Source organism: Acinonyx jubatus, chromosome D3 (assembly GCF_027475565.1).
Source record: "Acinonyx jubatus isolate Ajub_Pintada_27869175 chromosome D3, VMU_Ajub_asm_v1.0, whole genome shotgun sequence".
Lineage (NCBI taxonomy): Eukaryota > Metazoa > Chordata > Mammalia > Carnivora > Felidae > Acinonyx > Acinonyx jubatus.
This window is the reverse complement of record NC_069392.1, coordinates 53,251,055-53,274,848: the sequence shown is the minus strand read 5'-3', so window position 1 is coordinate 53,274,848 and position 23,794 is coordinate 53,251,055. Positions and strand designations below refer to the sequence as shown.

The 23,794-nt window shown below is 36.0% G+C and overlaps 1 protein-coding gene across 6 annotated transcripts in view; it reads left to right on the top strand.

Moving 5' to 3' along the window:
• CCDC178 (coiled-coil domain containing 178) overlaps window positions 1-23,794 on the top strand; it is a 421,184-nt gene that overhangs the window by 132,482 nt on the left and 264,908 nt on the right. For all 6 annotated transcript variants that reach the window (XM_053206558.1, XM_053206557.1, XM_053206555.1 and 3 more), the window contains one exon: window positions 3,549-3,732. In XM_053206558.1, the coding sequence (XP_053062533.1) occupies window positions 3,549-3,732 (184 nt within the window). The remainder of the gene's footprint in view (window positions 1-3,548; window positions 3,733-23,794) is intronic.

Below are 23,794 nucleotides of genomic sequence, written 5' to 3'. Positions count from 1 at the left end.
CAATTTTTTGAAGAACCCCTAGACTGTGACCCATAATGGGTATACCATTTTACATTCCCACCAACAGTATACAAGAGTTCCCTTTCTCCACATCCTTGGAGCATTTTCTGTCTTTTTGATAAAAGCCATCCTAACTGATGGGAGGTGGTATCTCATTACGTTTTTGAATTGCATTTCCTTGGAGATAGTGATGTTGAGCATCTTTTGCACGTAGTTGCCATTTTTATGTCTTTGGGAAAAATATCTATTCAGGTCCTTTGCCCATTCTTTAGTTGAGTATTTTAGATTTTACCTACTGAGCTATATAATTTCCTTATATATTTGGGATATTAATGTATTACCACATACGGTTTGAAATATATTTTCTTTCATTAAGTAGGTTGCCTTTTCAATTTGTTGATTTTTTTTCTGTGCAGTAGGTTTTTAATTCGATGTTATCCCACTTGTTGTTTTTTTACTTTGTTTCCTGTGCTTTTGGTGTCAAAGGCAAAAAATAATTGCCAAGACAAATGTCAAGGAGACTTTTCGCTGTGTTTCTTCTGGGAGTTTTATTTTAGCTTTTGCATTTAATTCCTTAATCCTTTTCAATTTAATTTTTGTCAGCGGTGTAAGATAAGGGTCCAGTTTCATTCTTTTGCATGTAGCTATCCAGTTTTCCCAGCACCATTTACTGAAGAGATGATTCTTTCTCCATTGTGTGTTGTTGGCATCCTTGTCAAAGTTGTTTTTTTTTTTTTTTCTGGGTTCTTCATTGTGTTCTACTGGTTTGTGTGTCTGTTTGTCATGCCAGTACCATACTGCTTTGATTACTATAGTTTGTAATACTATTTGAAATAAGGAAGGGTGATACCTCCAGCTTTGTTCTTCTTTTCTCAAGATTGCTTTGGATTTTGGGGGTATTTTGTGGCTCTATACAAATATTAGGATTTTTTTTTCTGTCTCTGTGAAAAATGCCTCTGGAATTTTCATAGAGGTTGCATTGAATCTCTAGATTGCTTTGGGCAGCATAGACATTTTAACATTATTAATTATACCAATCCATGAACACAGGATATCCTTTCATAGCTTTGTCTTCCTGACTTCCTGAATCTCTTTCATCAATGTTTTATGTTTAGTGTCAGTGTATAGATCTTTCTTTCACATCCTTGATTAAATTTATTCCTACATATTTTATTATTTTTGATGCTATTGTTAATGAGATTGTTTTAATTTTTTCATATAGTTCATTGTTAGTATATAGAAAGGCAGCAGGTTTTTGTATATTGATTTTGTTTTCTGCAGCTTTACTGAATTTATGTATTAGTTCTAATAGTTTTTTTTTTTTTGATGGAGGTTTTAAGGTTCTTTTTTTTTTTTTAATTTTAACGTTTATTTATTTTTGAGACAGAGAGAGACAGAGCATGAATGGGGGAGGGGCAGAGAGAGGGAGACACAGAATCTGAAACAGGCTCCAGGCTCTGAGCTGTCAGCACAGAGCCCGATGCGGAGCTTGAACTCACGGACCACGAGATCATGACCTGAGCCGAAGCCGGCCGCTCAACCAACTGAGCCACCCAGGCGCCCCTAAGGTTCTTTCTATATAAGATCATGTCATCTGCAACCAGAAAATTTTAGCTATTCCTTTCTGATTTGGATACCTTTTACTTCTTTTTCTTGCCTAAATACTCTGAGACTTCTAGTACTATGTTGAATAGATATGGTTAAGAGTGGGCACCTTTGGCTTTTTCCTCATGTTAGAAGAAAAATCTTCAGCTTTTTATAGAGTATGATGTTAACTGTGGACTTGTTATTCATACATGGCCTTTATTATGTTAAAGTACACTCCCTGTATATACAATTTTTGAGAGTTTTGATCATGAATTGATGTTGAATTTTGTCAAATACTTTTTCTGCATCTATTGAGATTATCACATTTTTATCCTTGATTCTACTAAAGTGGTGTATCACATTTATTGATTTATGTATTTGAACGTAATTTGTTGTTGAATTCAGATTGGTAGAATTTTGTTGAAGATCTATATTTTATTGCATCTATATTGATCAGGGATATTGGTCTATAATTTTCTTTTCTTGTAATGTCTTCATCTGGCTTTGGTATCAAGGTAATACTGGCCTCTTAAATTGAGTTTGGAAGCTTTCCATCCTCTTCAGTTTTTTAGAAGAGTTTGAGAACAATTGGCATTAATTATTCTTTAAATGTTTGGTAGAATTCATCAATAAAGCTATCAGGTTGAGTGTTTTTTTAATTAGGAGTTTTTGATTACTGGTTCAGTTTTCCTATTCATTATTGGCCTTTTCAGATTGTCTAATTTTTCATGATTCAGTCTTGGTAGATTGTGTGTTTCTAGGAATGTATTTCTTTTAGGGTATCCAATTTGTTGGCATATAATTATTCCTAGTAGTTTGTATTTCTAAGTTGTCAGTTGTAATGTGGCCCTTTTTATTTCTGATTTTATTTATGTGAGTTTTCTCTTTCTTTTTTTTCGTGTAAAGTTTTGTCAGCTTTGTTTACATATGTTTTAAAAACCATGCTTTTTTGTTGTTGATCTCTTCTATAGTTTTTGGTTTAATACAATTGTTTCAGTTCTGATTGTTGTTATTGCTTCTCTTCTCGTAACTTTGGGCTTAGTTTGTTCTTATTTTTCTAGGTCTTTGAGATGTAAAGTTATGTGGTTTGAAATCTTTCCTTTTTCTTAATGGAGGCATTTGTTATTATCAACTTCCCTTTTAGAACTGCTTTTTGTATGTTGTGTTTCTATTTTTATTTATTTCATTTAAAAAAAAAATTTCTTCTTTTCCTACTGGTTCTCAGTCTCTTGTCTTTTCTTCCCAATCGTAGTTCGTACCTTTCTATAAACCTATAGACTTCAATAGTAAGTTGGTGCTTTCACAAACAAGTACAACTCAAAAACCCCTGCTGTGACGCAGTGGACCTTGCCCAGGTAGCACATCTTGGTGGAATACCTTTGGCTAGTTTCTTGGTTACCTCATTTGTGAATGTATGCTTTTTACATTGTATGCCTCAGTGTGTGTATCTGAAAAAGTTGGTATCCAATATTAAAATGATATTAATGTCTTCACTCTTTTCTTCTATTGACTCTTTTCCTTAGCTGGGGGTTTTCTTTTTGAATGCTTTTAGTTTTTGGTTTTCTTTTGTTTCTCTTTTTCATGGACTGGATTTTTCTCATACTTGATTATTATTAATAATAATTTATATAAGATTAGAAAGAATGGATTGTTTTAGAAGGAAGGGATGAATGTTCTGAAAACTGAGCATTTGAGGTACCTGCCTTTCTTATGATACACTTATCCTTCTGAGATTGAGCACAGCCTGACAATTAAGAGCAGCCAACAGGAAAAGCAGGAAAATAAATGGAATTTTGGGTCATATATTTTATATTCAAGATTTAGTTAAGTATCTGGTTATTTTATACTTTAGGCAACATAAAATAGGACTTTGTTCCTTTTTTACTACTATTAAATATATTTGCCTCAATATATACCTTCTTGGAATAATCTTGTCAATCCTTTTGCTTTGTTTTTTATAGTATAAGAAAAAAATCAGAGTTTGAGTCTGAAATCCAATCTTTGATGAAACTAAGGGGAAAAAATGATGAATTTATTAAGCAACTCTACAGGCAAGCTTATCACCTTGGTGCTATTTTCCACCTAACCAAATTTAAAACAGAGGAATTAGAGGACAAAATAGCAGAAGTGAGAAGAAAATTCAAGGTTTGTATCTTTGTGTTCTTCTAAGTTGTAAAAAAAAAGAGGAGGTGATTAACCTGAATTTTATTGATTTATTGATGATAATTTGATTTTAATTTAAACTATACTAGTCTTTTAAAACAAATTCCTCCTTCTGGTAAATCTGAATAAAATCATTTGTCTTCAGAGGCCCAGAATAAATAGAAGAGGAATGAGGCTCAGTGTAGCTAACCAACACTTACGTCTGCCTTTTGCTCTTACTGACTTTAAACTACCTTGGTCACCAGAATAGTGGTGCTTGGTTTAAACTCATCCTGTATATATACTGTATAAGAGTTCTTGCCTATGGTTGGAAGAAGGGATGCTGGGAAGTGCCCTTGCACCCTGCGTAATATAAGAAAAGGGAGGCCTGCAAGTTACTGAATTCCTGAGTACCACATAATTAGTAGACCACAGTGCTGTGGAGAGAACTGCTCATAGGCCTCAAACCTATTCCTAAGTGAGAAATAGGATAAATAGCCACTCCATGCCATTTGGCATAGACACTGGCAAAGGCTACTCCATTTTGCCACATGTAAGGGGCCACTTTATGTTTGTTTGTTTACTTATCTATTTATTTATTTTTTTTTAATTTAATTTGTTATCCAGTTGGCTAACATACAGTGTATACCCTGTGCTGTTGGTTTGGGGGCTAGATTCCCGTGATTCATCGCTTACATACAACACCTAGTGCTCATCCCACCAAGTGCCCTTCACCAATTTTCCCCTCTCTGCCCCCCACCTTCAACCCTCAGTTTGGTCTCTGTATTTAAGAGTCTCTTATGGGGGCGCCTGGGTGGCTCAGTCAGTTGAGCGTCCGACTTCAGCTCAGGTCATGATCTCATAGTTTGTGGGTTTGAGCCCCGTGTTGAGCTCTGTGCTGACAGCTCGGAGCCTGGAGCCTGCTTTGGATTCTGTGTCTCCCTCTCTCTCTGCCCCTCCCCCACTCACGCTCTGTCTCTCTCTGTCTCAAAAATAAATAAAAACATTAAAAAAAATTAAAAAAAAAAAAAAAAGAAATCCTGCCACTTACAGCAACATGGATGGAACTGGAGGGTATTATGCTAAGTGAAATATGTTTGTTTGTTTGTTTATTTTTATTAACTTGTTTTATTTTTTATTTTTAAAATTTACATCCAAATTAGCATATACAGCAACAATGATTTCAGGAGTACATACTTAGTGCCGCTTACCCGTTTAGTCCATCCCCCTCCTACAACCCCTCCCATAACTCTTAGTTTGTTCTCCATATTTATGAGTCTCTTCTGTTTTGTCCCCCTCCCTGTTTTTATATTATTTTTGCTTCCCTTCCTTGTGTTCACCTGTTTTGTCTCTTAAAGTCCTCATATGAGTGAGGTATATGATTTTTGTCTTTCTCTGACTGACTAATTTCACTTAGCATAATACCCTCCAGTTCCATCCATGTAGTTGGAAATGGCAAGATTTCATTCTTTTTGATTGCCCAGTAATACTCCGTTATATATATATATATATATATATATATATATATATATATATACACACACACACACATATATATATCACATCTTCTTTATCCATTCATCCATCGATGGACATTTGAGCTCTTTCCATACTTTAGCTATTGTTGATAGTGCTGCCATAAACATGGGGTGCATGTGTCCCTTCGAAACAGCACACCTGTATCCCTTGGATAAATGCCTAGTAGTGCAATTGCTGGGTCACAGGGTAGTTCTGTTTTTAGTTTTTTGAGGAACCTCCATACTGTTTTCCAGAGTAGCTGCACCAGCTTGCATTCCCACCAACAGTGCAAAAGAGATCCTTGTTCTCTGCATCCTCGCCAACATCTGTTGTTCCCTGAGTTGTTAATGGTAGCCATTCTGACAGGTGCAAGGTGGTATCTCATTGTGGTTTTGATTTGTATTTCCCTGATGATGAGTGATGTTGAGCATTTTTCATGTGTTGGTTGGCCATCTGGATGTCTTCTTTGGGGAAGTGTCTATTCATGTCTTTTGCCCATTTCTCCACTGGATTATTTGTTTTTGGGGTGTTGAGTTTGATAAGTTCTTTATAGACTTGGGATACTAACCCTTTATCTGATATGTCATTTGTAAATATCTTCTCCCATTCCATCGGTTGCCTTTTATTTCTTTGTGTTGTCTGATGGCTGAGGCTAAGACTTCCAATACTATGCTGAAAAACAGTGGCGAGAGTGAATATCCCTGTCTTGTTCCAGACCTCAGGGGGAAAACTCTCAGTTTTGCCCCATTGAGGATGATATCAGCATGGGATCTTTGATATATGGCTTTTATGATCTCCAGGTATGATCCTTCTATCCCAACTTTCTTGAGGGTTTTTATCAAGGAAGGATGCTGTATTTTGTCAAATGCTTTCTCTGCATCTATAGAGAGGATCTTATGGTTCTTGTCCTTTCTTTTACTGATGTGATGAATCACATTGATTGTTTTGCAGATATTGAACCAGCCCTGCATCCCAGGTAGAAGTCCCACTTGGTCGTGGTGAATAATTTTTTTAATGTATTGTTGGATCCAGTTGGCTAATATCTTGTTGAGGATTTTTGCATCCACAGTCATCAGGGAAATTGGTCTATAGTTCTCATTTTCAGCGGGGTCTCTGGTTTTGGAATCAAGGTAATGCTGGCTTCACAGAAAGAGTTTGGAAGGTTTCCTTCCATTTCTATCTTTTGGAACAGCTGCAAGAGAATAGGTGTTAACTCTTCCTTAAACGTTTGGTAGAATTTCCCTGGAAAGCCATCTGGCCATGGACTCTTGTTTTTTGGCAGATTTTTTTATTACAATTTCGGTTTCTTTACTGGTCATGGGTCTCTTCAAATTTTCTATTTCTTCCTGTTTCAGTTTTGGTAGTGTATTTGTTTCTAGGAATTTGTCCATTTTTTCCAGATTGCCCATTTCATTGGCGTATAATTGCTCATAATATTCGCTTATTATTGTTTTTAATCTCTGCTGTGTTGGTGGTGATCTCTCCTCTCTCCTTCTTGATTTTATTTATTTGGGACCCTTCCTATTTCTTTTTGATCAAACTGGCCAGTGGCTTATCAATTTTGTAATTCTTTCAAGGAACCAGCTTCTGGTTTCACTGATATACTGTTTTTTTGGTTTCAACAGCACTAATTTCTGCTCTAATCTTCGTTATTTCCTGTCTTTTGCTAGTTTTGGGTTTTTTTTTAAATTTTTAAAATGTTTTTATTTATTTTTGAGACAGGGAGAGACAGAGAATGAACAGGGGATGGTCAGAGAGAGAGACACACAGAATCTGAAACAGGCCCTAGACTCTGAGCTGTCAGCACAGAGCCCAACGCGGGGCTCGAACTCACGGACCGTGAGATCATGACCTGAGCCGAAGTCGGCTGCTTAACCGACTGAGCCACCCAGGCACCCCTGCTAGTTTTGGGTTTTATTTGCTGTTCTTTCTCCAGCTCTTTAAGGTGTAAGATTAGGTTGTGTATCTGAGATCTTTCTTCCTTCTTTAGGAAGGCCTGGATTGCTAAATACATTCCTCTTATGACTGCCTTTGCTGTGTCCCAGAGGTTTTCGGTTGTGGTGCTATCATTCTCATTGACTTCCATAAACTTTTTAATTTCCTCTTTAACTTCTTGATTAGCCCAGTAATTCTTTAGTAGGATGTTCTTTAGTCTGCAAGTATTTTGTACCTTTCCAAAATTTTTCTTGTGGTTGATTTTCAGTTTCATAGCTTTGTGGTCTGAAAATATGCACGGTTTGATCTCAATCTTTTTGTACTTACTTAGGGCTGATTTGTGTCCCAGTATATGGTCTATTCTGGAGAATGTTCTATGTGCACTGGAGAAGAATGTATATTCTGCTGCTTTAGGATGAAATGTTCTGAATATATGTGTTAAGTCCATCTGGTCCAGTGTGTCATTCAAAGCCATTGTTTCCTTGTTGATTTTTTGATTAGATGATCTGTCCAGTGCTGTGAGTGTGGTGTTGAAGTCTCCTACTATTATGGTATTACACTAGATGAGTTTCTTTATGTTTGTGATTAATTGATTGATATATTTGGGTGCTCCCACCTTTGGCACATAAATGTTTACAATTAGGTCTTCTTGGTGGATAGACCCTTCATTATGATATAATGCCCTTCTGCATCTCTTGATACAGTTTTTATTGTAAAGCCTACATTGTCTGATATGAGTATGGCTACTCCAGCTTTCTTTTGTTGACCATTAGTATGATAGATGGTTCTCCATCCCCTTATTTTCAATCTGAAGGTGTCTTTAGATCTAAAGTGGGTTTTTGTAGACAGCATATAGATGGGTCTTGTTTTCTTATCCATTCTGTTACCCTATGTCTTTTGATTGGAGCATTGAGTCCATTGACATTTAGAGTGAGTACTGAAAGATATGAATTTATTGCCATTATCATGCTTGTAGAGTTGGAGTTTCTGGAGGTGTTCTCTGGTCCTTTCTAATCTTTGTTGCTTTTGGTAGTTATTTATTTATTTATTTATTTATTTATTTATTTATTTCTCTCTCTATATATATATTTATATATACATACACTTACATACATATATACATATTCACCTTTTCTCCCCTCAGAGAGTCCCCCTTAAAATTTCTTGCAGGGCTGGTTTAGTGGTCACAAACTCCTTTAATTTTTGTTTGGGAAACTTTTTATCTCTCCTTCTATTTTGAATGACAGTCTTGCTGGATAGAGAATCCTTGGCTGCTTATTTTTCTGATTTAGCACATTGAATATATCCTGCCACTCCTTTCTTGCCTGCCATATTTCTGTGGATAGGTCTGCTCCTACCCTGATCAGTCTTCCCTTGTAGGTTAGGGACTTTTTTTCCCTTGCTGCTTTCATGATTCTCTCCTTGACTGAGTATTTTGTGAATTTGACTATGATATGCCTTGTTGATGGTCAGTTTTTGTTGAATCTAATGGGGGTCCTCTGTGCTTCCTGGATTTTGATGTCTGTGTCTTTCCCCAGGTTAGGACAATTTTCTGCTATGATTTACTCACATAACCCTCCTACCCCTATTTCTCTCTTTTCCTCTTCTGTGACCCCTGTGATTCTGATGTTGTTCCTTTTTAATGAGTCACTGATTTCTCTAATTCTTAAATTGTGCTCTTTTGTCTTAATGTCCCTCTTTTTTCTGCTTCATTATTCTCTATAAGTTTGTCCTCTATATTGCTGATTCTGTTCTGCCTCATCCATCCTTGCTGCTGCTCCATCCATCCATGATTGAAGCTCAGTTATAGCATTTTTAATTTCAATCTTTTTTCTGCTTTTATCTCTGCAGAAAGGGATTCTAATCTATTTTCAGCTCCAGCTAGTATTCTTATTATCGTGACTCTAAATTCTGGTTCAGACATCTTGCTTGTATCTGTGTTGGTTAAATCCCTGGCTGTTGTTTATTTGTGCTCTTTCTTTTGGGGTGAATTCCTTCATTTTGTCATTTTGAAGGGAGAAAAGAAATTAATGAGGTAGAAAAGTTAAGATAAAAAATAATTAAAATTAAAAAAATATTAAAATTAAAAAATTAAACACACACACACAAAATCTAATAAATGATGCTAGATCTTAGGTGTGTTTTGGTCTGGGTATTGAATGTGGTTTGAAAGATTAGAGAAAAAAACAGGGGAAAAAAGGAAATCGTTTGAGAATTTGAAAAAATGAATACACTGAAGTAGACTAAAATGAGATGATGGGAGCAAAATAGAATTTGAAAAAAATTTACACAAAAGTAAGGAATATAGGAGAAAAAATATTAAAGAAAATATTTTTAATAAAAATTAAAAATAAAAATGAATTATTTTCTCTTTATTCAAGAAAAAGAAACAAAAAAGAGAAAAAAGAAAAAAAGAAATCGTTTGAAAATTTGAAAAAGTGAATACACTGTAGGAGACTAAAATAAAATGATGGAAGTAAAATAGAATTTGAAAAAATTTACATAAAAGCAAAAAGTATATTAAAAATTAAAGAAAAATATTTTTAATAGAAATTGAAGGGAAAAATGAAGTTTTTCACTTCATTCAAGTAAAGACAAGAAACAAAAAAGAAAAAAGAAAAAAAAACAAGGAAATCATTTGAAAATTTGAAAAGGTGAGAATACACTGAAGTAGACTAAAATCGAATGATGGAAGTAAGATACAATTTGAAAAAAATTACACAAAAGGAAAAAATATAGTAAAAAAATTAAAGAAAAATATTTTTAATAAAAATTGAAAATAAAAATGAATTTTTTCTCTTTCTGTATTCAAGAAGAAGAATAGTGTAAAGAGAGAAAAAAGAAAAAAAAAAGAAAATTGAATAGATAGACCTGCTAATAGATTGAAATAGGGGTGAAATTACTTCGTTTTCCCCTAGAAGTCAGATTATGTAGCACTTTATAGTCCATAAAGTAAGTAGGCGGTGAGCCTTGTGTTCTTGAAGAGTAAGGTTGGCCCAGTTGGGCAGGGCTCAGTGTAACGGCTCTGTTCTTCACTAGATGGCGCAGCTAGCCTACTGGGGTGGATTGTTGGGGCACTCGTAGGTGCGTATGCGTGGGAGCAGTGAAAATGGCGTCACCCAGCTACCCAGTCTCTAGTATGGGAACTCTGTTCTCTCCTATCAGCAATCGTGCACCCTTCCTCTGTCTTCAGCTTTCGTCCACTCCCCGCTTCTTCACTGTTCATGACCAAGCCCAGGCAGTACCTCTCTCCCGAGTTTTGTCTCAGATGTGGCTGTTTTCCCCATCCCTTACTTCTGAAGGACTGCAGCTTTGACCCGTTCTGCCCCTCTGCGGGAGGGTCTCACTGAGCAGTGGCTCAATGCCAGCTGCACCCAGGAATGCCTGCTGGACCCTGCTGCTGCGAGTGCCCCAAGACTGGCCAGGTGCCAGCCTGCCCCAGAAAAAGTTCATGAGATAGTGTAGCAGCTGCTTTTCAGGGATTATGGAAAATCACAACACACATCTGGCACCAGGCTTCACACTTAATGACCTTGTTCCAGCACGAGCAAATGTGGCCATTTTCTGGGGTCTGCTGGGACCAGGTGGCTTCAACAGTCTCCACCAAATGTCCTTCCAGCATTGGAACCACTTTTCCCCATGTGGGCTGAGAACCTCCCAGACCCCACTCTGTTCCTGGGGATTCGCCCTTCCACCAGAGCACCACCAGGTATGGAGATGTGGAGTTGCAGCCTTTGCAATCCCCTTGTTTACAGTCTTAATGGAATTTAAACCCTCTCCTTTCTCCTTTCTCCAGTTTTAGTTTAGTCCCTGTGGCTGTTTCCAATTTTCCACCTTCTCTCCAGCTGCTTTTGGGGAGAGGTACTTTTCCCGTATTCTCCCCTGCCCCAGTCTCCGTCCTCTCTCTGCCTGCAAACGTGGTTCTCTGCCTGCTGCCGGCTCCTCTCTCCCCAAGTTCACCTCCCCATGCCACATACCTGCTGAATTCTGTGGTTCAGGTTGTGCAGATTGTTGTGCTAATCCTCCAATCAGTTTTCTAGGTGTGTAGGATGGTTTAGTGTTGGTCTGGCTGTATTTCATAGACGCAAGACACACAAAAAACTTCCATGCTGTTCCGCCATCGTGGCTCCTCCTCTATCTTTGAGAGTGAGAGGGAGAGACACATGCAGAGTGTGAGTGGGGGAGGGGCAGAGAGAGAGGAAGACACAGAATCAGAAGTAGGTTCCAGGCTCTGAGCTGTCAGCACAGAGCCTGATGTGGTGCTCAAACCCACGAACTGTGAGATTATCACCGCAGCTGAAGTTGGTCGCTTAACTGACTGACCCACCCAGGTGCCCCTGTAAGGGACCACTTTAACAGGCTACTTTTGTCCATCACACCTCACACACACACTTCTCCCATCTTTGGCATTTACTTATCAAAGACTTATTATCATATAGTTATCTGTAAAATATAGAATCTGTATTCTGTGTTCAAGCCTTTCACTAGCACTTTATTCAGTGAAGACTTTCTCATGTGCTTTCTAAATTTAGGATACTTAGATTGTCTTCCAGTAAATGTTTCTTTACTGAGAAACTGAGATTTTGTTCCTCCATTGAATCCACCTGTTCAACAGAGTTGGTTTATTGTACGCATGTCTCTTATCATGGGTTGTTCAGTGGGTTTTTTCATACCATATATGTGCCAAAGTTAATATGATAGAAATCACGTATAGTAAAAATTAACCTCAAAGTTGTTTTAAAAATATAAATCATGTTATTTTCCATATAGTTTAGCATATATAACACTGTGGATGTCGTTTATAATTTTAAAACATTTTTCATTAATATGCATTTGTCTATGACCAATAATTAATTTTTTTCATTGAGGATATCAATGAATACATAAACCACTGATTTGGCTACTTAACAATGTGTTTTAATTTTTTCACTGGACAGGAAACCTTTGTTCACATATTTATCTTAGAGCTGTCACGACCTACCTTTAATAGTTCAGCTATATGGCTTCACTAGCCTGAGTCATTCAATTATTAAGAAGGATGTTACATTAAATTATTTTTTTCTAAGTTTTCCTGATGCCATAAAATGCAATTTATAGGTTAAATGCAAATTTGAGGTAACTCTTCTGTACTTGCTTTGCCAACCTAAGGCAAAGTGTAAGTGTCCCCCTTGTTTGATGCAAGTGAAATTGAAAGCATTGAGGCATTGTTAATCAAGTCCTTTCCCTACCCTATAGTAGCTGAGACACAACCAGAAAGAAGCAACAGAAAGATATTACTCAAGTTAGGAAATAATTCCACATTGCTAGACACTTCTACTGATCTCTGAGCTGAATATATAGGGCACTAAATTTCTGTGATATACACATGTGTATCTGTGTCAGAATGGTAACGAATTAAAAATGCATTTCTAGATAGTCCTTAGATAAATCAGGTTGGGAATAATTCAAGTTTGTAGTTTCTGCCTTTCTAATGACCTCCACTGTCTTTCGTTGACTAAGTAATAAATATCTATAAAGTTTTCTGAGTCTTGGCATCATATTTTTCTTGCAGGTAACTTTATGTATTTGTTGATCTTGGCCTAACATTAGTCCTTAATTCAGGTCTTGTAGAAATTATAGCATTACCACCTCTGACCTAACTCTGAGAAATAACCTTTTGAAACCTTAGAGGTGGAATTTCTGAATTATGTTTCCTCAAATTGATGCACCTGTACAATTCCTAATAAGTTTTACACTAGAAACCACCCTGAACAATCAAGATATTTGTCAGGTTCTGAAGTTTTCCAGCTATTACAGATGACTTGTCCCAATTTTTTCATACCTTCAATGCCAGTGACTGACCTATTCAGAAAAGACGTGATTAGCCAAGTCGCAGGATAAAATTATCCACAGTGATGGGGGATAAATCAATAAAAGGGTAATATGTATTCAATTATGGTATTGATGGAATGAACAGAAAATCATTCAGTGTTGTCTGAAGAATGTAATATATTGTAACAAGGAAAATCTCGAAAGCTTTTATCAGATATTAAGTACTTCTCAACATTTAAATAGAAGGATTTTGTGCAAGCTGCAGGAATGTAGAGGGTTTTTTGCTTGAACATACTGGAGTTTTGCTGGAAAAGTAGAATATCAGGATCCTCTGGTTCCAGGTAAAAATCCTAGTACTAGAACTAAGTGGAAACTTAGTAGAAAAGAAAAAAGGAAATAGAGTTTTCTGCAGATCTATTATAGGCTAGACTCTTTATACATGTTAATTAATTCGTGGTCACAATACTGTGAAGTTGTTACCAGTATGTACATTTTGGGGTGAAGTGGTTTGCCCAAAGTAACATTGCTTTTAGGTAGCTGTGTAGAATTTGTACACAAGGTTTTCTGATGCTGGGTTTGGTATAAACTAGTCAGACACTAGGTAGGCATATACTCCAACCAAAGAAAATTCATTCAGGCTCAAAATTTCACAATGACAATATTAGGGATCACCTTTTATCCTTTATATTTTAGAGAACCATTAGGGTCACAGCAAAATTGGGAGAAAGTACAGAGATTTCCCATATACCTCAAGCCCTTTCGGTGCTGTCCCTATACAGCCTTTCTCCCACTGATGGCAACCATGGCAACCACTGATCTTTTATTCCATAGTTTTGCCTTTTCCAAAATACCATATAGTTGGAATCCTACAGTATATATAGCCTTTTCATATTGGATTCTTTCACTTATTCATATGCATTCAAGGTTCCTTCATGTCTTTTCTTGGCTTGATAGCTCATTTCTTTTTAGCACTGAATAGTATTCTATATCTGGATATACCACAATTTATTTAAGCATTCATCTATTGAAGAGCATCTTGGTTGCTTCCAAGTCTTGGCAGTTCTAAAGAAAGCTACTAGAAACATCCATGTGCAGGTTTTTATGTGGAAATAAGTTTTCAACTACTTTGAGTATGAAATAAGGAACATAATTGCTGGATATTATAATTAGTATATATTTACTTTTTTGTGTGTTTTTAAAAAAATGTTTATTTTGAGAGGGAGAGAGGGTGTGAGTGGGGGAGGGACAGAGAGAGAGAGAGAGAGAAAGAGAGGGAATCCAAGCAGGACCTGCACTGTCAGCACATAACCCAACAGAAGGCTCAGTCTCATGAACTGTGAGATCATAACCTGAGCCAAAATCAAGAGTCAGATGCTTAACTGACTGAACCACCTAGGCACCCCAGTATATGTTTAGTTTTGTAAAAAACTGCCAAACTGTCTTACAAAGTGGCTGTACCATTTTTCATTCCTACCAGCAATGCATGGGAGTTCCTGTTATTCCAAAGCCTTGCCAATAGTTGACGTTGTCAATAATCAGGATTTTGGCCATTGTAATAGCTGTGTAGTGATATTTCATTGTTGCTTTAATTTACATTTCTGTGATGACATATGAAGTATATACTTACTTGCCATTGTATATCTTCTTTGGTGAGTTGCATGTTAAGGTCTTTGACCTCCTCTTTTAAGTAATCTCTACATCCAATATGGGCCTCGAATTAACAGTCCCAAGATCAAGTGTCCCATGTTCTACCAACAGAACCAGCCAGGCACCCCAACATCTTTGATGCTTCTTTTATTGGGTTGTTTTCTTACTGTTGAGTTTCCAGAGTATTTTGTATATTTTGGATAACAGATCTTTATCAGATTTGTCTTCTGCAAATATTTGCTCCCAGTTTGTGACTTCTCATTCTTTTGACCTTGGCTTTCACAGAGCTAAAGGCTTTAGTTTTAATGAAACCCAACTTATCAATTATTTCTTTCATGGATCATCCTTTGGTGTTGTATCTAAAAAGTCATTGTCACACTGGACCAGATGGACTTAACATGTATATTCAGAACATTTCATCCTAAAGCAGCAGAATATGTATTCTTCTCCAGTGCACATGGAACGTTCTCCAGAATAGACCACATACTGGGACACAAATCACCCCTTAGCAAGTATAAAAAGATCGAGATCGTACCATGCATATTTTCAGACCACAAAGCTATCAAACTCAAAATCCACCACAAGAAAAAAAAAGTTGGAAAGGTAACAAATACTTGGAGACTGAAGAACATCCTACTAAAGAATGAATGGGCTAACCAGCAAGTTAAAGAGGAAATTAAAAAGTACATGGAAGCCAATGAAAATGATAACACCACAGCCCAAAGCCTCAGATGCAGCAAAAGCAGTCATAAGAGGAATGTATTTAGCAATCCAGGCCTTCCTAAGGAAGGAAGAAAGATCTCAGATACACAACCTAATCTTACACCTTAAAGAGCTGGAAAAAGAACAGCAAATAAAACCCAAAACTAACAGAAGACAGGAAATAACGAAGATTAGAACAGAAATTAATGCTGTTGAAACGAAAAAAACAGTAGACCAGTGAAACCAGAAGCTGGTTCTTTGAAAGAATTACAAAATTGATAAGCCACTGGCCAGTTTGATCAAAAAGAAAAAGGAAGGGACCCAAATAAATAAAATCAAGAAGGAGAGAGGAGAGATCACCACCAACACAGCAGAGATTAAAAACAATAATAAGAGAATACTATGAGAAATTATACGCCAATGAAATGGGCAATCTGGAAGAAATGGACAAATTCCTAGAAACAAATACACTACCAAAACTGAAACAGGAAGAAATAGAAAATTTGAAGAGACCCATGACCAGTAAAGAAACCGAAATTGTAATAAAAAAATCTGCCAAAAAACAAGAGTCCATGGCCAGATGGCTTTCCAGGGAAATTCTACCAAACGTTTAAGGAAGAGTTAACACCTATTCTCTTGCAGCTGTTCCAAAAGATAGAAATGGAAGGAAACCTTCCAAACTCTTTCTGTGAAGCCAGCATTACCTTGATTCCAAAACCAGAGACCCCGCTGAAAATGAGAACTATAGACCAATTTCCCTGATGACTGTGGATGCAAAAATCCTCAACAAGATATTAGCCAACTGGATCCAACAATACATTAAAAAAATTATTCACCACGACCAAGTGGGACTTCTACCTGGGATGCAGGGCTGGTTCAATATCTGCAAAACAATCAATGTGATTCATCACATCAGTAAAAGAAAGGACAAGAACCATAAGATCCTCTCTATAGATGCAGAGAAAGCATTTGACAAAATACAGCATCCTTCCTTGATAAAAACCCTCAAGAAAGTTGGGATAGAAGGATCATACCTGGAGATCATAAAAGCCATATATCAAAGATCCCATGCTGATATCATCCTCAATGGGGCAAAACTGAGAGTTTTCCCCCTGAGGTCTGGAACAAGACAGGGATATTCACTCTCGCCACTGTTTTTCAGCATAGTATTGGAAGTCTTAGCCTCAGCCATCAGACAACACAAAGAAATAAAAGGCAACCGATGGAATGGGAGAAGATATTTACAAATGACATATCAGATAAAGGGTTAGTATCCCAAGTCTATAAAGAACTTATCAAACTCAACACCCCAAAAACAAATAATCCAGTGGAGAAATGGGCAAAAGACATGAATAGACACTTCCCCAAAGAAGACATCCAGATGGCCAACCAACACATGAAAAATGCTCAACATCACTCATCATCAGGGAAATACAAATCAAAACCACAATGAGATACCACCTTGCACCTGTCAGAATGGCTACCATTAACAACTCAGGGAACAACAGATGTTGGCGAGGATGCAGAGAACAAGGATCTCTTTTGCACTGTTGGTGGGAATGCAAGCTGGTGCAGCTACTCTGGAAAACAGTATGGAGGTTCCTCAAAAAACTAAAAACAGAACTACCCTGTGACCCAGCAATTGCACTACTAGGCATTTATCCAAGGGATACAGGTGTGCTGTTTCGAAGGGACACATGCACCCCCATGTTTATGGCAGCACTATCAACAATAGCCTAAGTATGGAAAGAGCCCGAATGTCTATCGATGGATGAATGGATAAAGAAGAAGTGGTATATATATATATAATGGAGTATTGCTGGGCAATCAAAAAGAATGAAATCTTGCCATTTGCAACTACATGGATGGAACTGGAGGGTATTATGCTAAGTGAAATTAGTCAGTCAGAGAAAGACAAAAATCATATACCTCACTCATATGAGGACTTTAAGAGACAAAACAGGTGAACACAAGGGAAGGGAAGCAAAAATAATATAAAAACAGGGAGGGGGACGAAACCTAAGAGACTCTTAAATATGGAGAACAAACAGGGTTACTGGAGGGGTTGTCGGAGGGGGGATGGGCTAAATGGGTAAAGAATCTACTCTTGAAATCACTGTTGCACTATATGCTAACTAACTTGGATGTAAATTAAAAAAATAAAAATTAAAAAACAAGTAAAAATAAGTCATTGTCATACCCAAGAACATCTAAGATTTTTTGTTATTTTCTAGTGTTTTTTTTTTTGTTATACCTTTAGGTTTATGATCCATTGTGAGTTAATTTTTATGAAAGGTGTAAAGTGTATCTAGCTTTGTTTCTTTTTGCATGTTGATGTCCACTTGTTCTAGCACCATTTATTGAAGAGATTGTCTTTGCTCCATTGTGTTGTCTTTGCTTTTTTGTGGAAGAGTAGCTGACTATTTGTGGACTCTTTTTTGTTCCAGTTTTCTATATGTCTATTCTTTTGCCAGTGCTATACTGTCTTGAATAATATAGCTTTCTAGTATATCTTGATGTTGAGTGTGTTCATGTCTGTTGCTTTTTTTTGTTTTTCAATATTGTTTTGGCTCTGCTGGGTCTTTGCCTCTCCTTATAAACTGGCATATAGGAAAAGAATTGAGGATTGGGGATTCACATTGTGTCTTGCAACTGTTCTATAATTGCTTAATATTTCCAGGAGTATTTTTGTTAATTCTTTTAGATTTTCACATGTACAATCATGTCATCTGAAAACAAGAGCAAATTTATTTATTCCTTCCAAATCTGTATGTTTTTTACTTCTTCTTCTTTTTCTTCTTCTTCCTCCTCCTCCTCTTCTTCTTCTTCTTCTTCTTCTTCTTCTTCTTCTTCTTCTTCTTCTTCTTCTTCTTCTTCTTCTTCTTCTTCTTCTTCATCACCATCATCATCAATGCATTTTCAAGAACTTCCAGTACAACATTGAAAAAGAATGTTGAGATGGATTATCCTTGCCTTGTACCTGATCCTAGTGGGAGAGCTTTCTTTTCTCACCATAAACTTTTGTGTTAGCTGTAGGTTTTTGTAAACATTCTTTACCAAGTCAAGGAAGATCCCATCCCCTCCCCCCATTTTAACTTATTGAGGGTCTTACAGTAATGCTATCTCATAGAATGAGTTAGGAGTATCCATCTGTTTCTATCCTCTGAAAGAGATTGTAGAAATTTAGTATAATTTCTTACTTAAATGTTTGTAGAATTATTCACTGGGGAACCCATGGGGGCCTTGTGCTTTCTGTTTTGGAAAGTAATTAATTATTAATTCCATTTCCTTAATAGATGTCAACATATTTAGATGATATGTTTCTTCTTGTATGCATTTTGGCAGGTTATGTCTTTCAAGAAATTGTTCTATTTCATCTAGGTTACCTAATTCTTGAAAATAGAGTTTTTCATAGTATTCCTTTATTTTCTTTCAATATCCATGAGATCTAGTTACATCACTGCTTTCATTTCTGATATTAGTAATTTGTGTCCTCTATCTTTTTTTCTTAGTTTGCCTGGCTTCAGGCTTATCAAGTGTTATTGCTCTTTTGAAAGAACCAGATTTTAGTTTCATTGATTTTTTTCTATGATTTCTGTTTTCAATTTCATTGATTTCTGCTCTAATTCTTATTATTTCCCTTCTTCTGCTTAGTTTTAATTTTCTCTCCTTCCAGTTTTCTAAGATTTAAACCTACATTATTGATGTTAGATCTTTCTTATTTTCTAATATACACACTCAGTACTATAAATTTCCTTTTAAGCAATGCTTTTGCTGCATCACACAAATTTTGATAAATTGCGTTTTGTTTTTATTTAGTTCAAACTATTTCAAAATTTTTCTTCAGATTTATTCCTTGGCTATACATTTTTAAGAAATATGTTGCTTAGTGTGTACATATTTGGGTATTTTCCAATTAACTTTGTGTTACTGATTTCTAGTTTAATTCCATTGTGGTCTGACAGTAAACACTGTATGATTTCTAGGTTTTCTAGTTTTTTAAATTTGTTTAGCAGTTCAGGGATCATTTTTAATCCTAGAAAAAGACACTCTGTTATGTCTTTATAATGTTCTAGGCCACAGTCATCTGGTCTATAACTTTATAGTTTAGAAGGTTATGTTACTGCTTGGATTCTTTTTCACATATTTATAACAACCCTTAACTCTTCTTTAGAGAAAAATCTTGGCCTTTCCTTCAAATACTATTTGTTAATATCTAAGACAATGTTTATAAAGGACCTTCATCTGAGTAAAGTAAAAATTAAAACCTTCTAAAACACTTTCTTGGGGGTCATAACTTTTACCACTTCAGGCCTATTTAGATAATGTCCAGTTCAATTAACAGAATAAAATAGATTTAATAAGCCCAAATTTGGTTTGTACACTATACAGCTTCTATCACAATTTCAGGTGAGACTGGTGGTATTTTAAAATGGTTAGAAAATGGACATTCTGATTATTTATTTATTTTGATTCTTGAGGATTTATGCCTATCAGTCAAATCTAAAGTGTATTACTCTTGACTTATATACAATAATTTTTATTGAATTAGGAGTTGATACTACATCCTGGACTTTTAACAAATCTTGGTAAGGGGCACCTCTGTGGCTCAGTTAGTTAAGCATCCCATTTCAGCTCAGGTCATGATCTCACAATTCATGAGTTCAAGCTCCGTGTCAGGCTCTGTCCTGACAGCTTGCAGCCAGGAGCCTGCTTTGGATTCCATGTCTCCCTCTCTGTCTGCACCTTCCCCATTTGCACTCTTTCTCTCTCTTTCAAAACTAAATAAACATTTACAAAAATTAAAAAAAAAAAGTTCCTAAAAGTAATGGCCAAAACTGACTACTGCTACTTGGTTTTTTAAATTAATGAAAGAGGTAGTCCTATTGTTCAAGATGGTTAAAAACCTATACACTTAAGTTATGTTAGAATTCAGAACTAGGATTAACTTTCTTGATAAAATTATATTCCTTTTCTTAATGATAATTGGGCAGTCTTTAATGTTTCGTGTTTCCTTCTGCTTTAAACGGTCCAGAAGCTCAGAATCATTTACACTATACATTGCTAGCACTGTCACTCTTCGTTACTCCTTTCTGTGTTCCAGATTTACAACTTTGATCATGTACTCTTTTACTTTTGGTTCATTGTTTTTAAGTTACTAAGATTCTTCCCTACTCTATTCAGAGATAAAATACTTTGCCAACGTGAAGGTCAAGGAAGCCATTAACTGTAATATTGGGAGTGTCCACATTAATGATAAATGTTTGCTGGGGAAAAGAGGGAAGGAAGGTACAGACAAAACAGAAATAGTGTGAAGCTATAGTAGGATTTAAGTCCCTCAAATGTTGTGTCAAGCTTCAGAAGAGTTAATTTTTCTAACACATATTTGAGGGAGTAAATACACCTAAAAATGTGATAAAAATAAAGAATTAGACACTCAGTATTCTTGATGATGTAAAACAGTTGAGGGCAAAATAAAACTTTATTTGCCTTGCTGGGAACATAACTTCCTTCCTCATTCTACTAGTTTAGAGCCTTGTCAGAAAAAAATGTAGTATATTGGCTCATTAGAATTTTCATTTAAATCTATGGATTTTGGGGGCAACTGGATGGCTCAATCGGTTGTGTCCGACTCTTGGTTTTGGCTCAGGTCATGATCTCACTGTTCACGAGAACAAGCCCTGGATCGGGCTCTGCGCCGACTGCACAGAGCCTGCTTGGGATTCTCTCTCTCCCTCTCTGGCTCGCTCACTCTCTCTCTCTCAGAATAAATAAATAAACTAAAAAAAAAAAATAAATCTATGATTTTTGTTTCTATTTTTCCCTCCCTTTTCTAAATGAAATGTGATTTTGTTGAAAGGGTGTGGATTTTGGAGTCACATGTTTCTTAATTTGAATTCTGGTTCTTTATTCTGAGAATATTGAGAATATTGTGATCCTGTAAATGAGTGTAATAATACATGTATTATACCTGTGTGTGATAATATTGTATATAAAACATTTAACTTGGAGCCTGACAAATAATAAACTCTCACAAGTATTAGGGATAAACAACATAAAGAGTATTCCATAAAATGGGGCTTCCTAAACTCTTTGATAGCTGACTTACATTTAACTCTGGAGTCTATTCCTAATAAATATATAGATTCTAAATAACACATTGAAAGTAGTAGTAGCTATTTGTTGAATGTTTGATGCCAATGTTGCCTCAGGTAAACTATTATATATGTATAATAGTTTAATGTATATAATAGTTTATATATGCATATATAATTCTTCTTGTACTTCCACAATAATTTTGTGGAAAAGAAATGTTATCCCAGTTTTACTTATGTGAAAACTAATATTTGATAAGTGTTATGACATATTGATATAGCAACTCTGATAACCTGTACTCTGTAAATTGGTAGAACCTTTCTGGGAAGTAATTTATCAATATCTGTAAATAATGTTTTTTATCTATTTTAAAAAATGTTAGGGGCGTCTGGGTGGCTCAGTCGGTTGAGCCTCCAGCTTCAGCTTAGGTTATGATCTCACGGTTTGTGGGTTCGAGCCCCATGTCGAGCTGTGTGCTGACAGTTCAGAGCCTGGAGCCTGCTTCGGATTCTGTGTCTCCCTCTCTCTCTGCCCCTCCCCTGCTCACACTCTGTCTCTCTCCCTAAAAAATAAACATTAAAAAAAATTAATAAAAAATGTTTATTATTGAAATATAGTCATTATACAATATTATATTAGTCAACATACAATATTATGTGCATTATATTATGTGCACAACATAGTGATTCAACAGTTCTATACATTATGCAGTGCTGACCACAAGAAGTGTAGTTACCATCTGTCACCATACAACATTATTACAATATGATTAACTATATTCCCTATGCTGCACTTTTCATCTAAGTGACTTATTTTACAACTGGAAGTTTGTACCTCTTAATCCCTTTCACATTCCCCTCCCCCCCCCCCCCCCCCCGCCCGCACCATGCTGGTCCACTTTGGAAGCCATCAATTTGTTCCCTATATTTATGCATCTGTTTCCTTTTGCCTGTTTGCTTGCTTGTTTTAAATTATACATGTAAGTAAAATCATATGGTATTTGTCCTTCTCTGATTTATTTCACTTAGCATAATGTTCTCTAGGTCCATGCATGTTGGTGCAAATGGCAAGATCTCATCATTGTTATGGCTGAGTAATATTCAGTTGTGTATATGTATACCACATCTTTATCCATTTCATCTATTGAAGGACACTGAGGTTACTTCCATTTATTGTCTATTGTAAATAATGCTTCAGAGAACATAGGGGCTTATATATCTCTTTGAATTAGTGTTTTTGTTTTATTTGGCTAGGGTTAGGGTTAGGGTAGAACTAATAAATCATATGATATTTCTATTTTTAATTTATCGAGGAGCTTCCATACTGTTTTCCATAGTGGTTGCACCAATTCACATTCTAACTGACAGCATATGAGGTTTCCCTTTTCTCCATATCCTTGCCAACACTTGTTATTTCTTATCTTTTTGATAATAACCATTCTGACTGGTAGGGGGTCTCATCTCGTGGGTTTGACTTGCATTTCACTGATGATTAGTGAGGGTGAGAATCTTGAGGAAACATGTCTATAAAATATGTCGCTAAGGCTGGTGTACAGAAGATCACTTCCTATGTTTTCTTTCAGAGTTTTATTGTTTTAGGTCTCACATTTAGGTCTTTAATCCATTTTGAGTTTATTTTTTGTGTCTCATGTAAGATAGTGGTTCAGGCTCATTCTTTCGCATGTAGTTGTCCAGTTTTTCCCAACAACCGTTTATTGAGGAGACTGCCTTTTCCTCATTGTATATTCTTGCCTCCTTTGTCAGGTATTAATTGACCATATAGAAGCATAGGTTTATTTATGCACTGCACTCTGTATTCTGTTCTACGGATCTATGTGTCTGTTTTTGTGTCAGTACCAAACTGTTTTGATTACTGTAGCATTGTGTTGTGTTTTGAAATCTGGGATTATGATACCTCCAGCTTTGTTCTTTGTCAAGATTGCTTTGGCTACTGAGCGCTTTTATGATTCCGTACAAATTTAGGATTATTTGTTCTAGTTCTGTGAAAAACAGTGTTGATATTTTGATAAGGATTGTATTGAAATTGTAGATTAGTAACTTTGGGTAGCCTAAATATTTTAACAATATTAATTTTTCTGTGTCATGAACATGGTATATAATTTCATTTGTTTGTGTTGTTTTCACTTTCTTTCATCAGTGTCATGCAGTTTTCAGGTTATAGATCTTTCACTTCCTTGGTTAAATTTATTCCTAGGTATTTTATTCTTTTTGCTTAATTTTAAATGGGATTATTTTCTTAATTTCGTCTTCTGCTACTTTATTATTAATGTATAAAAATACAACATATCTCTCTATTATTTTGTATCCTGCAACTTTAATGAATTCATTTATTAGTT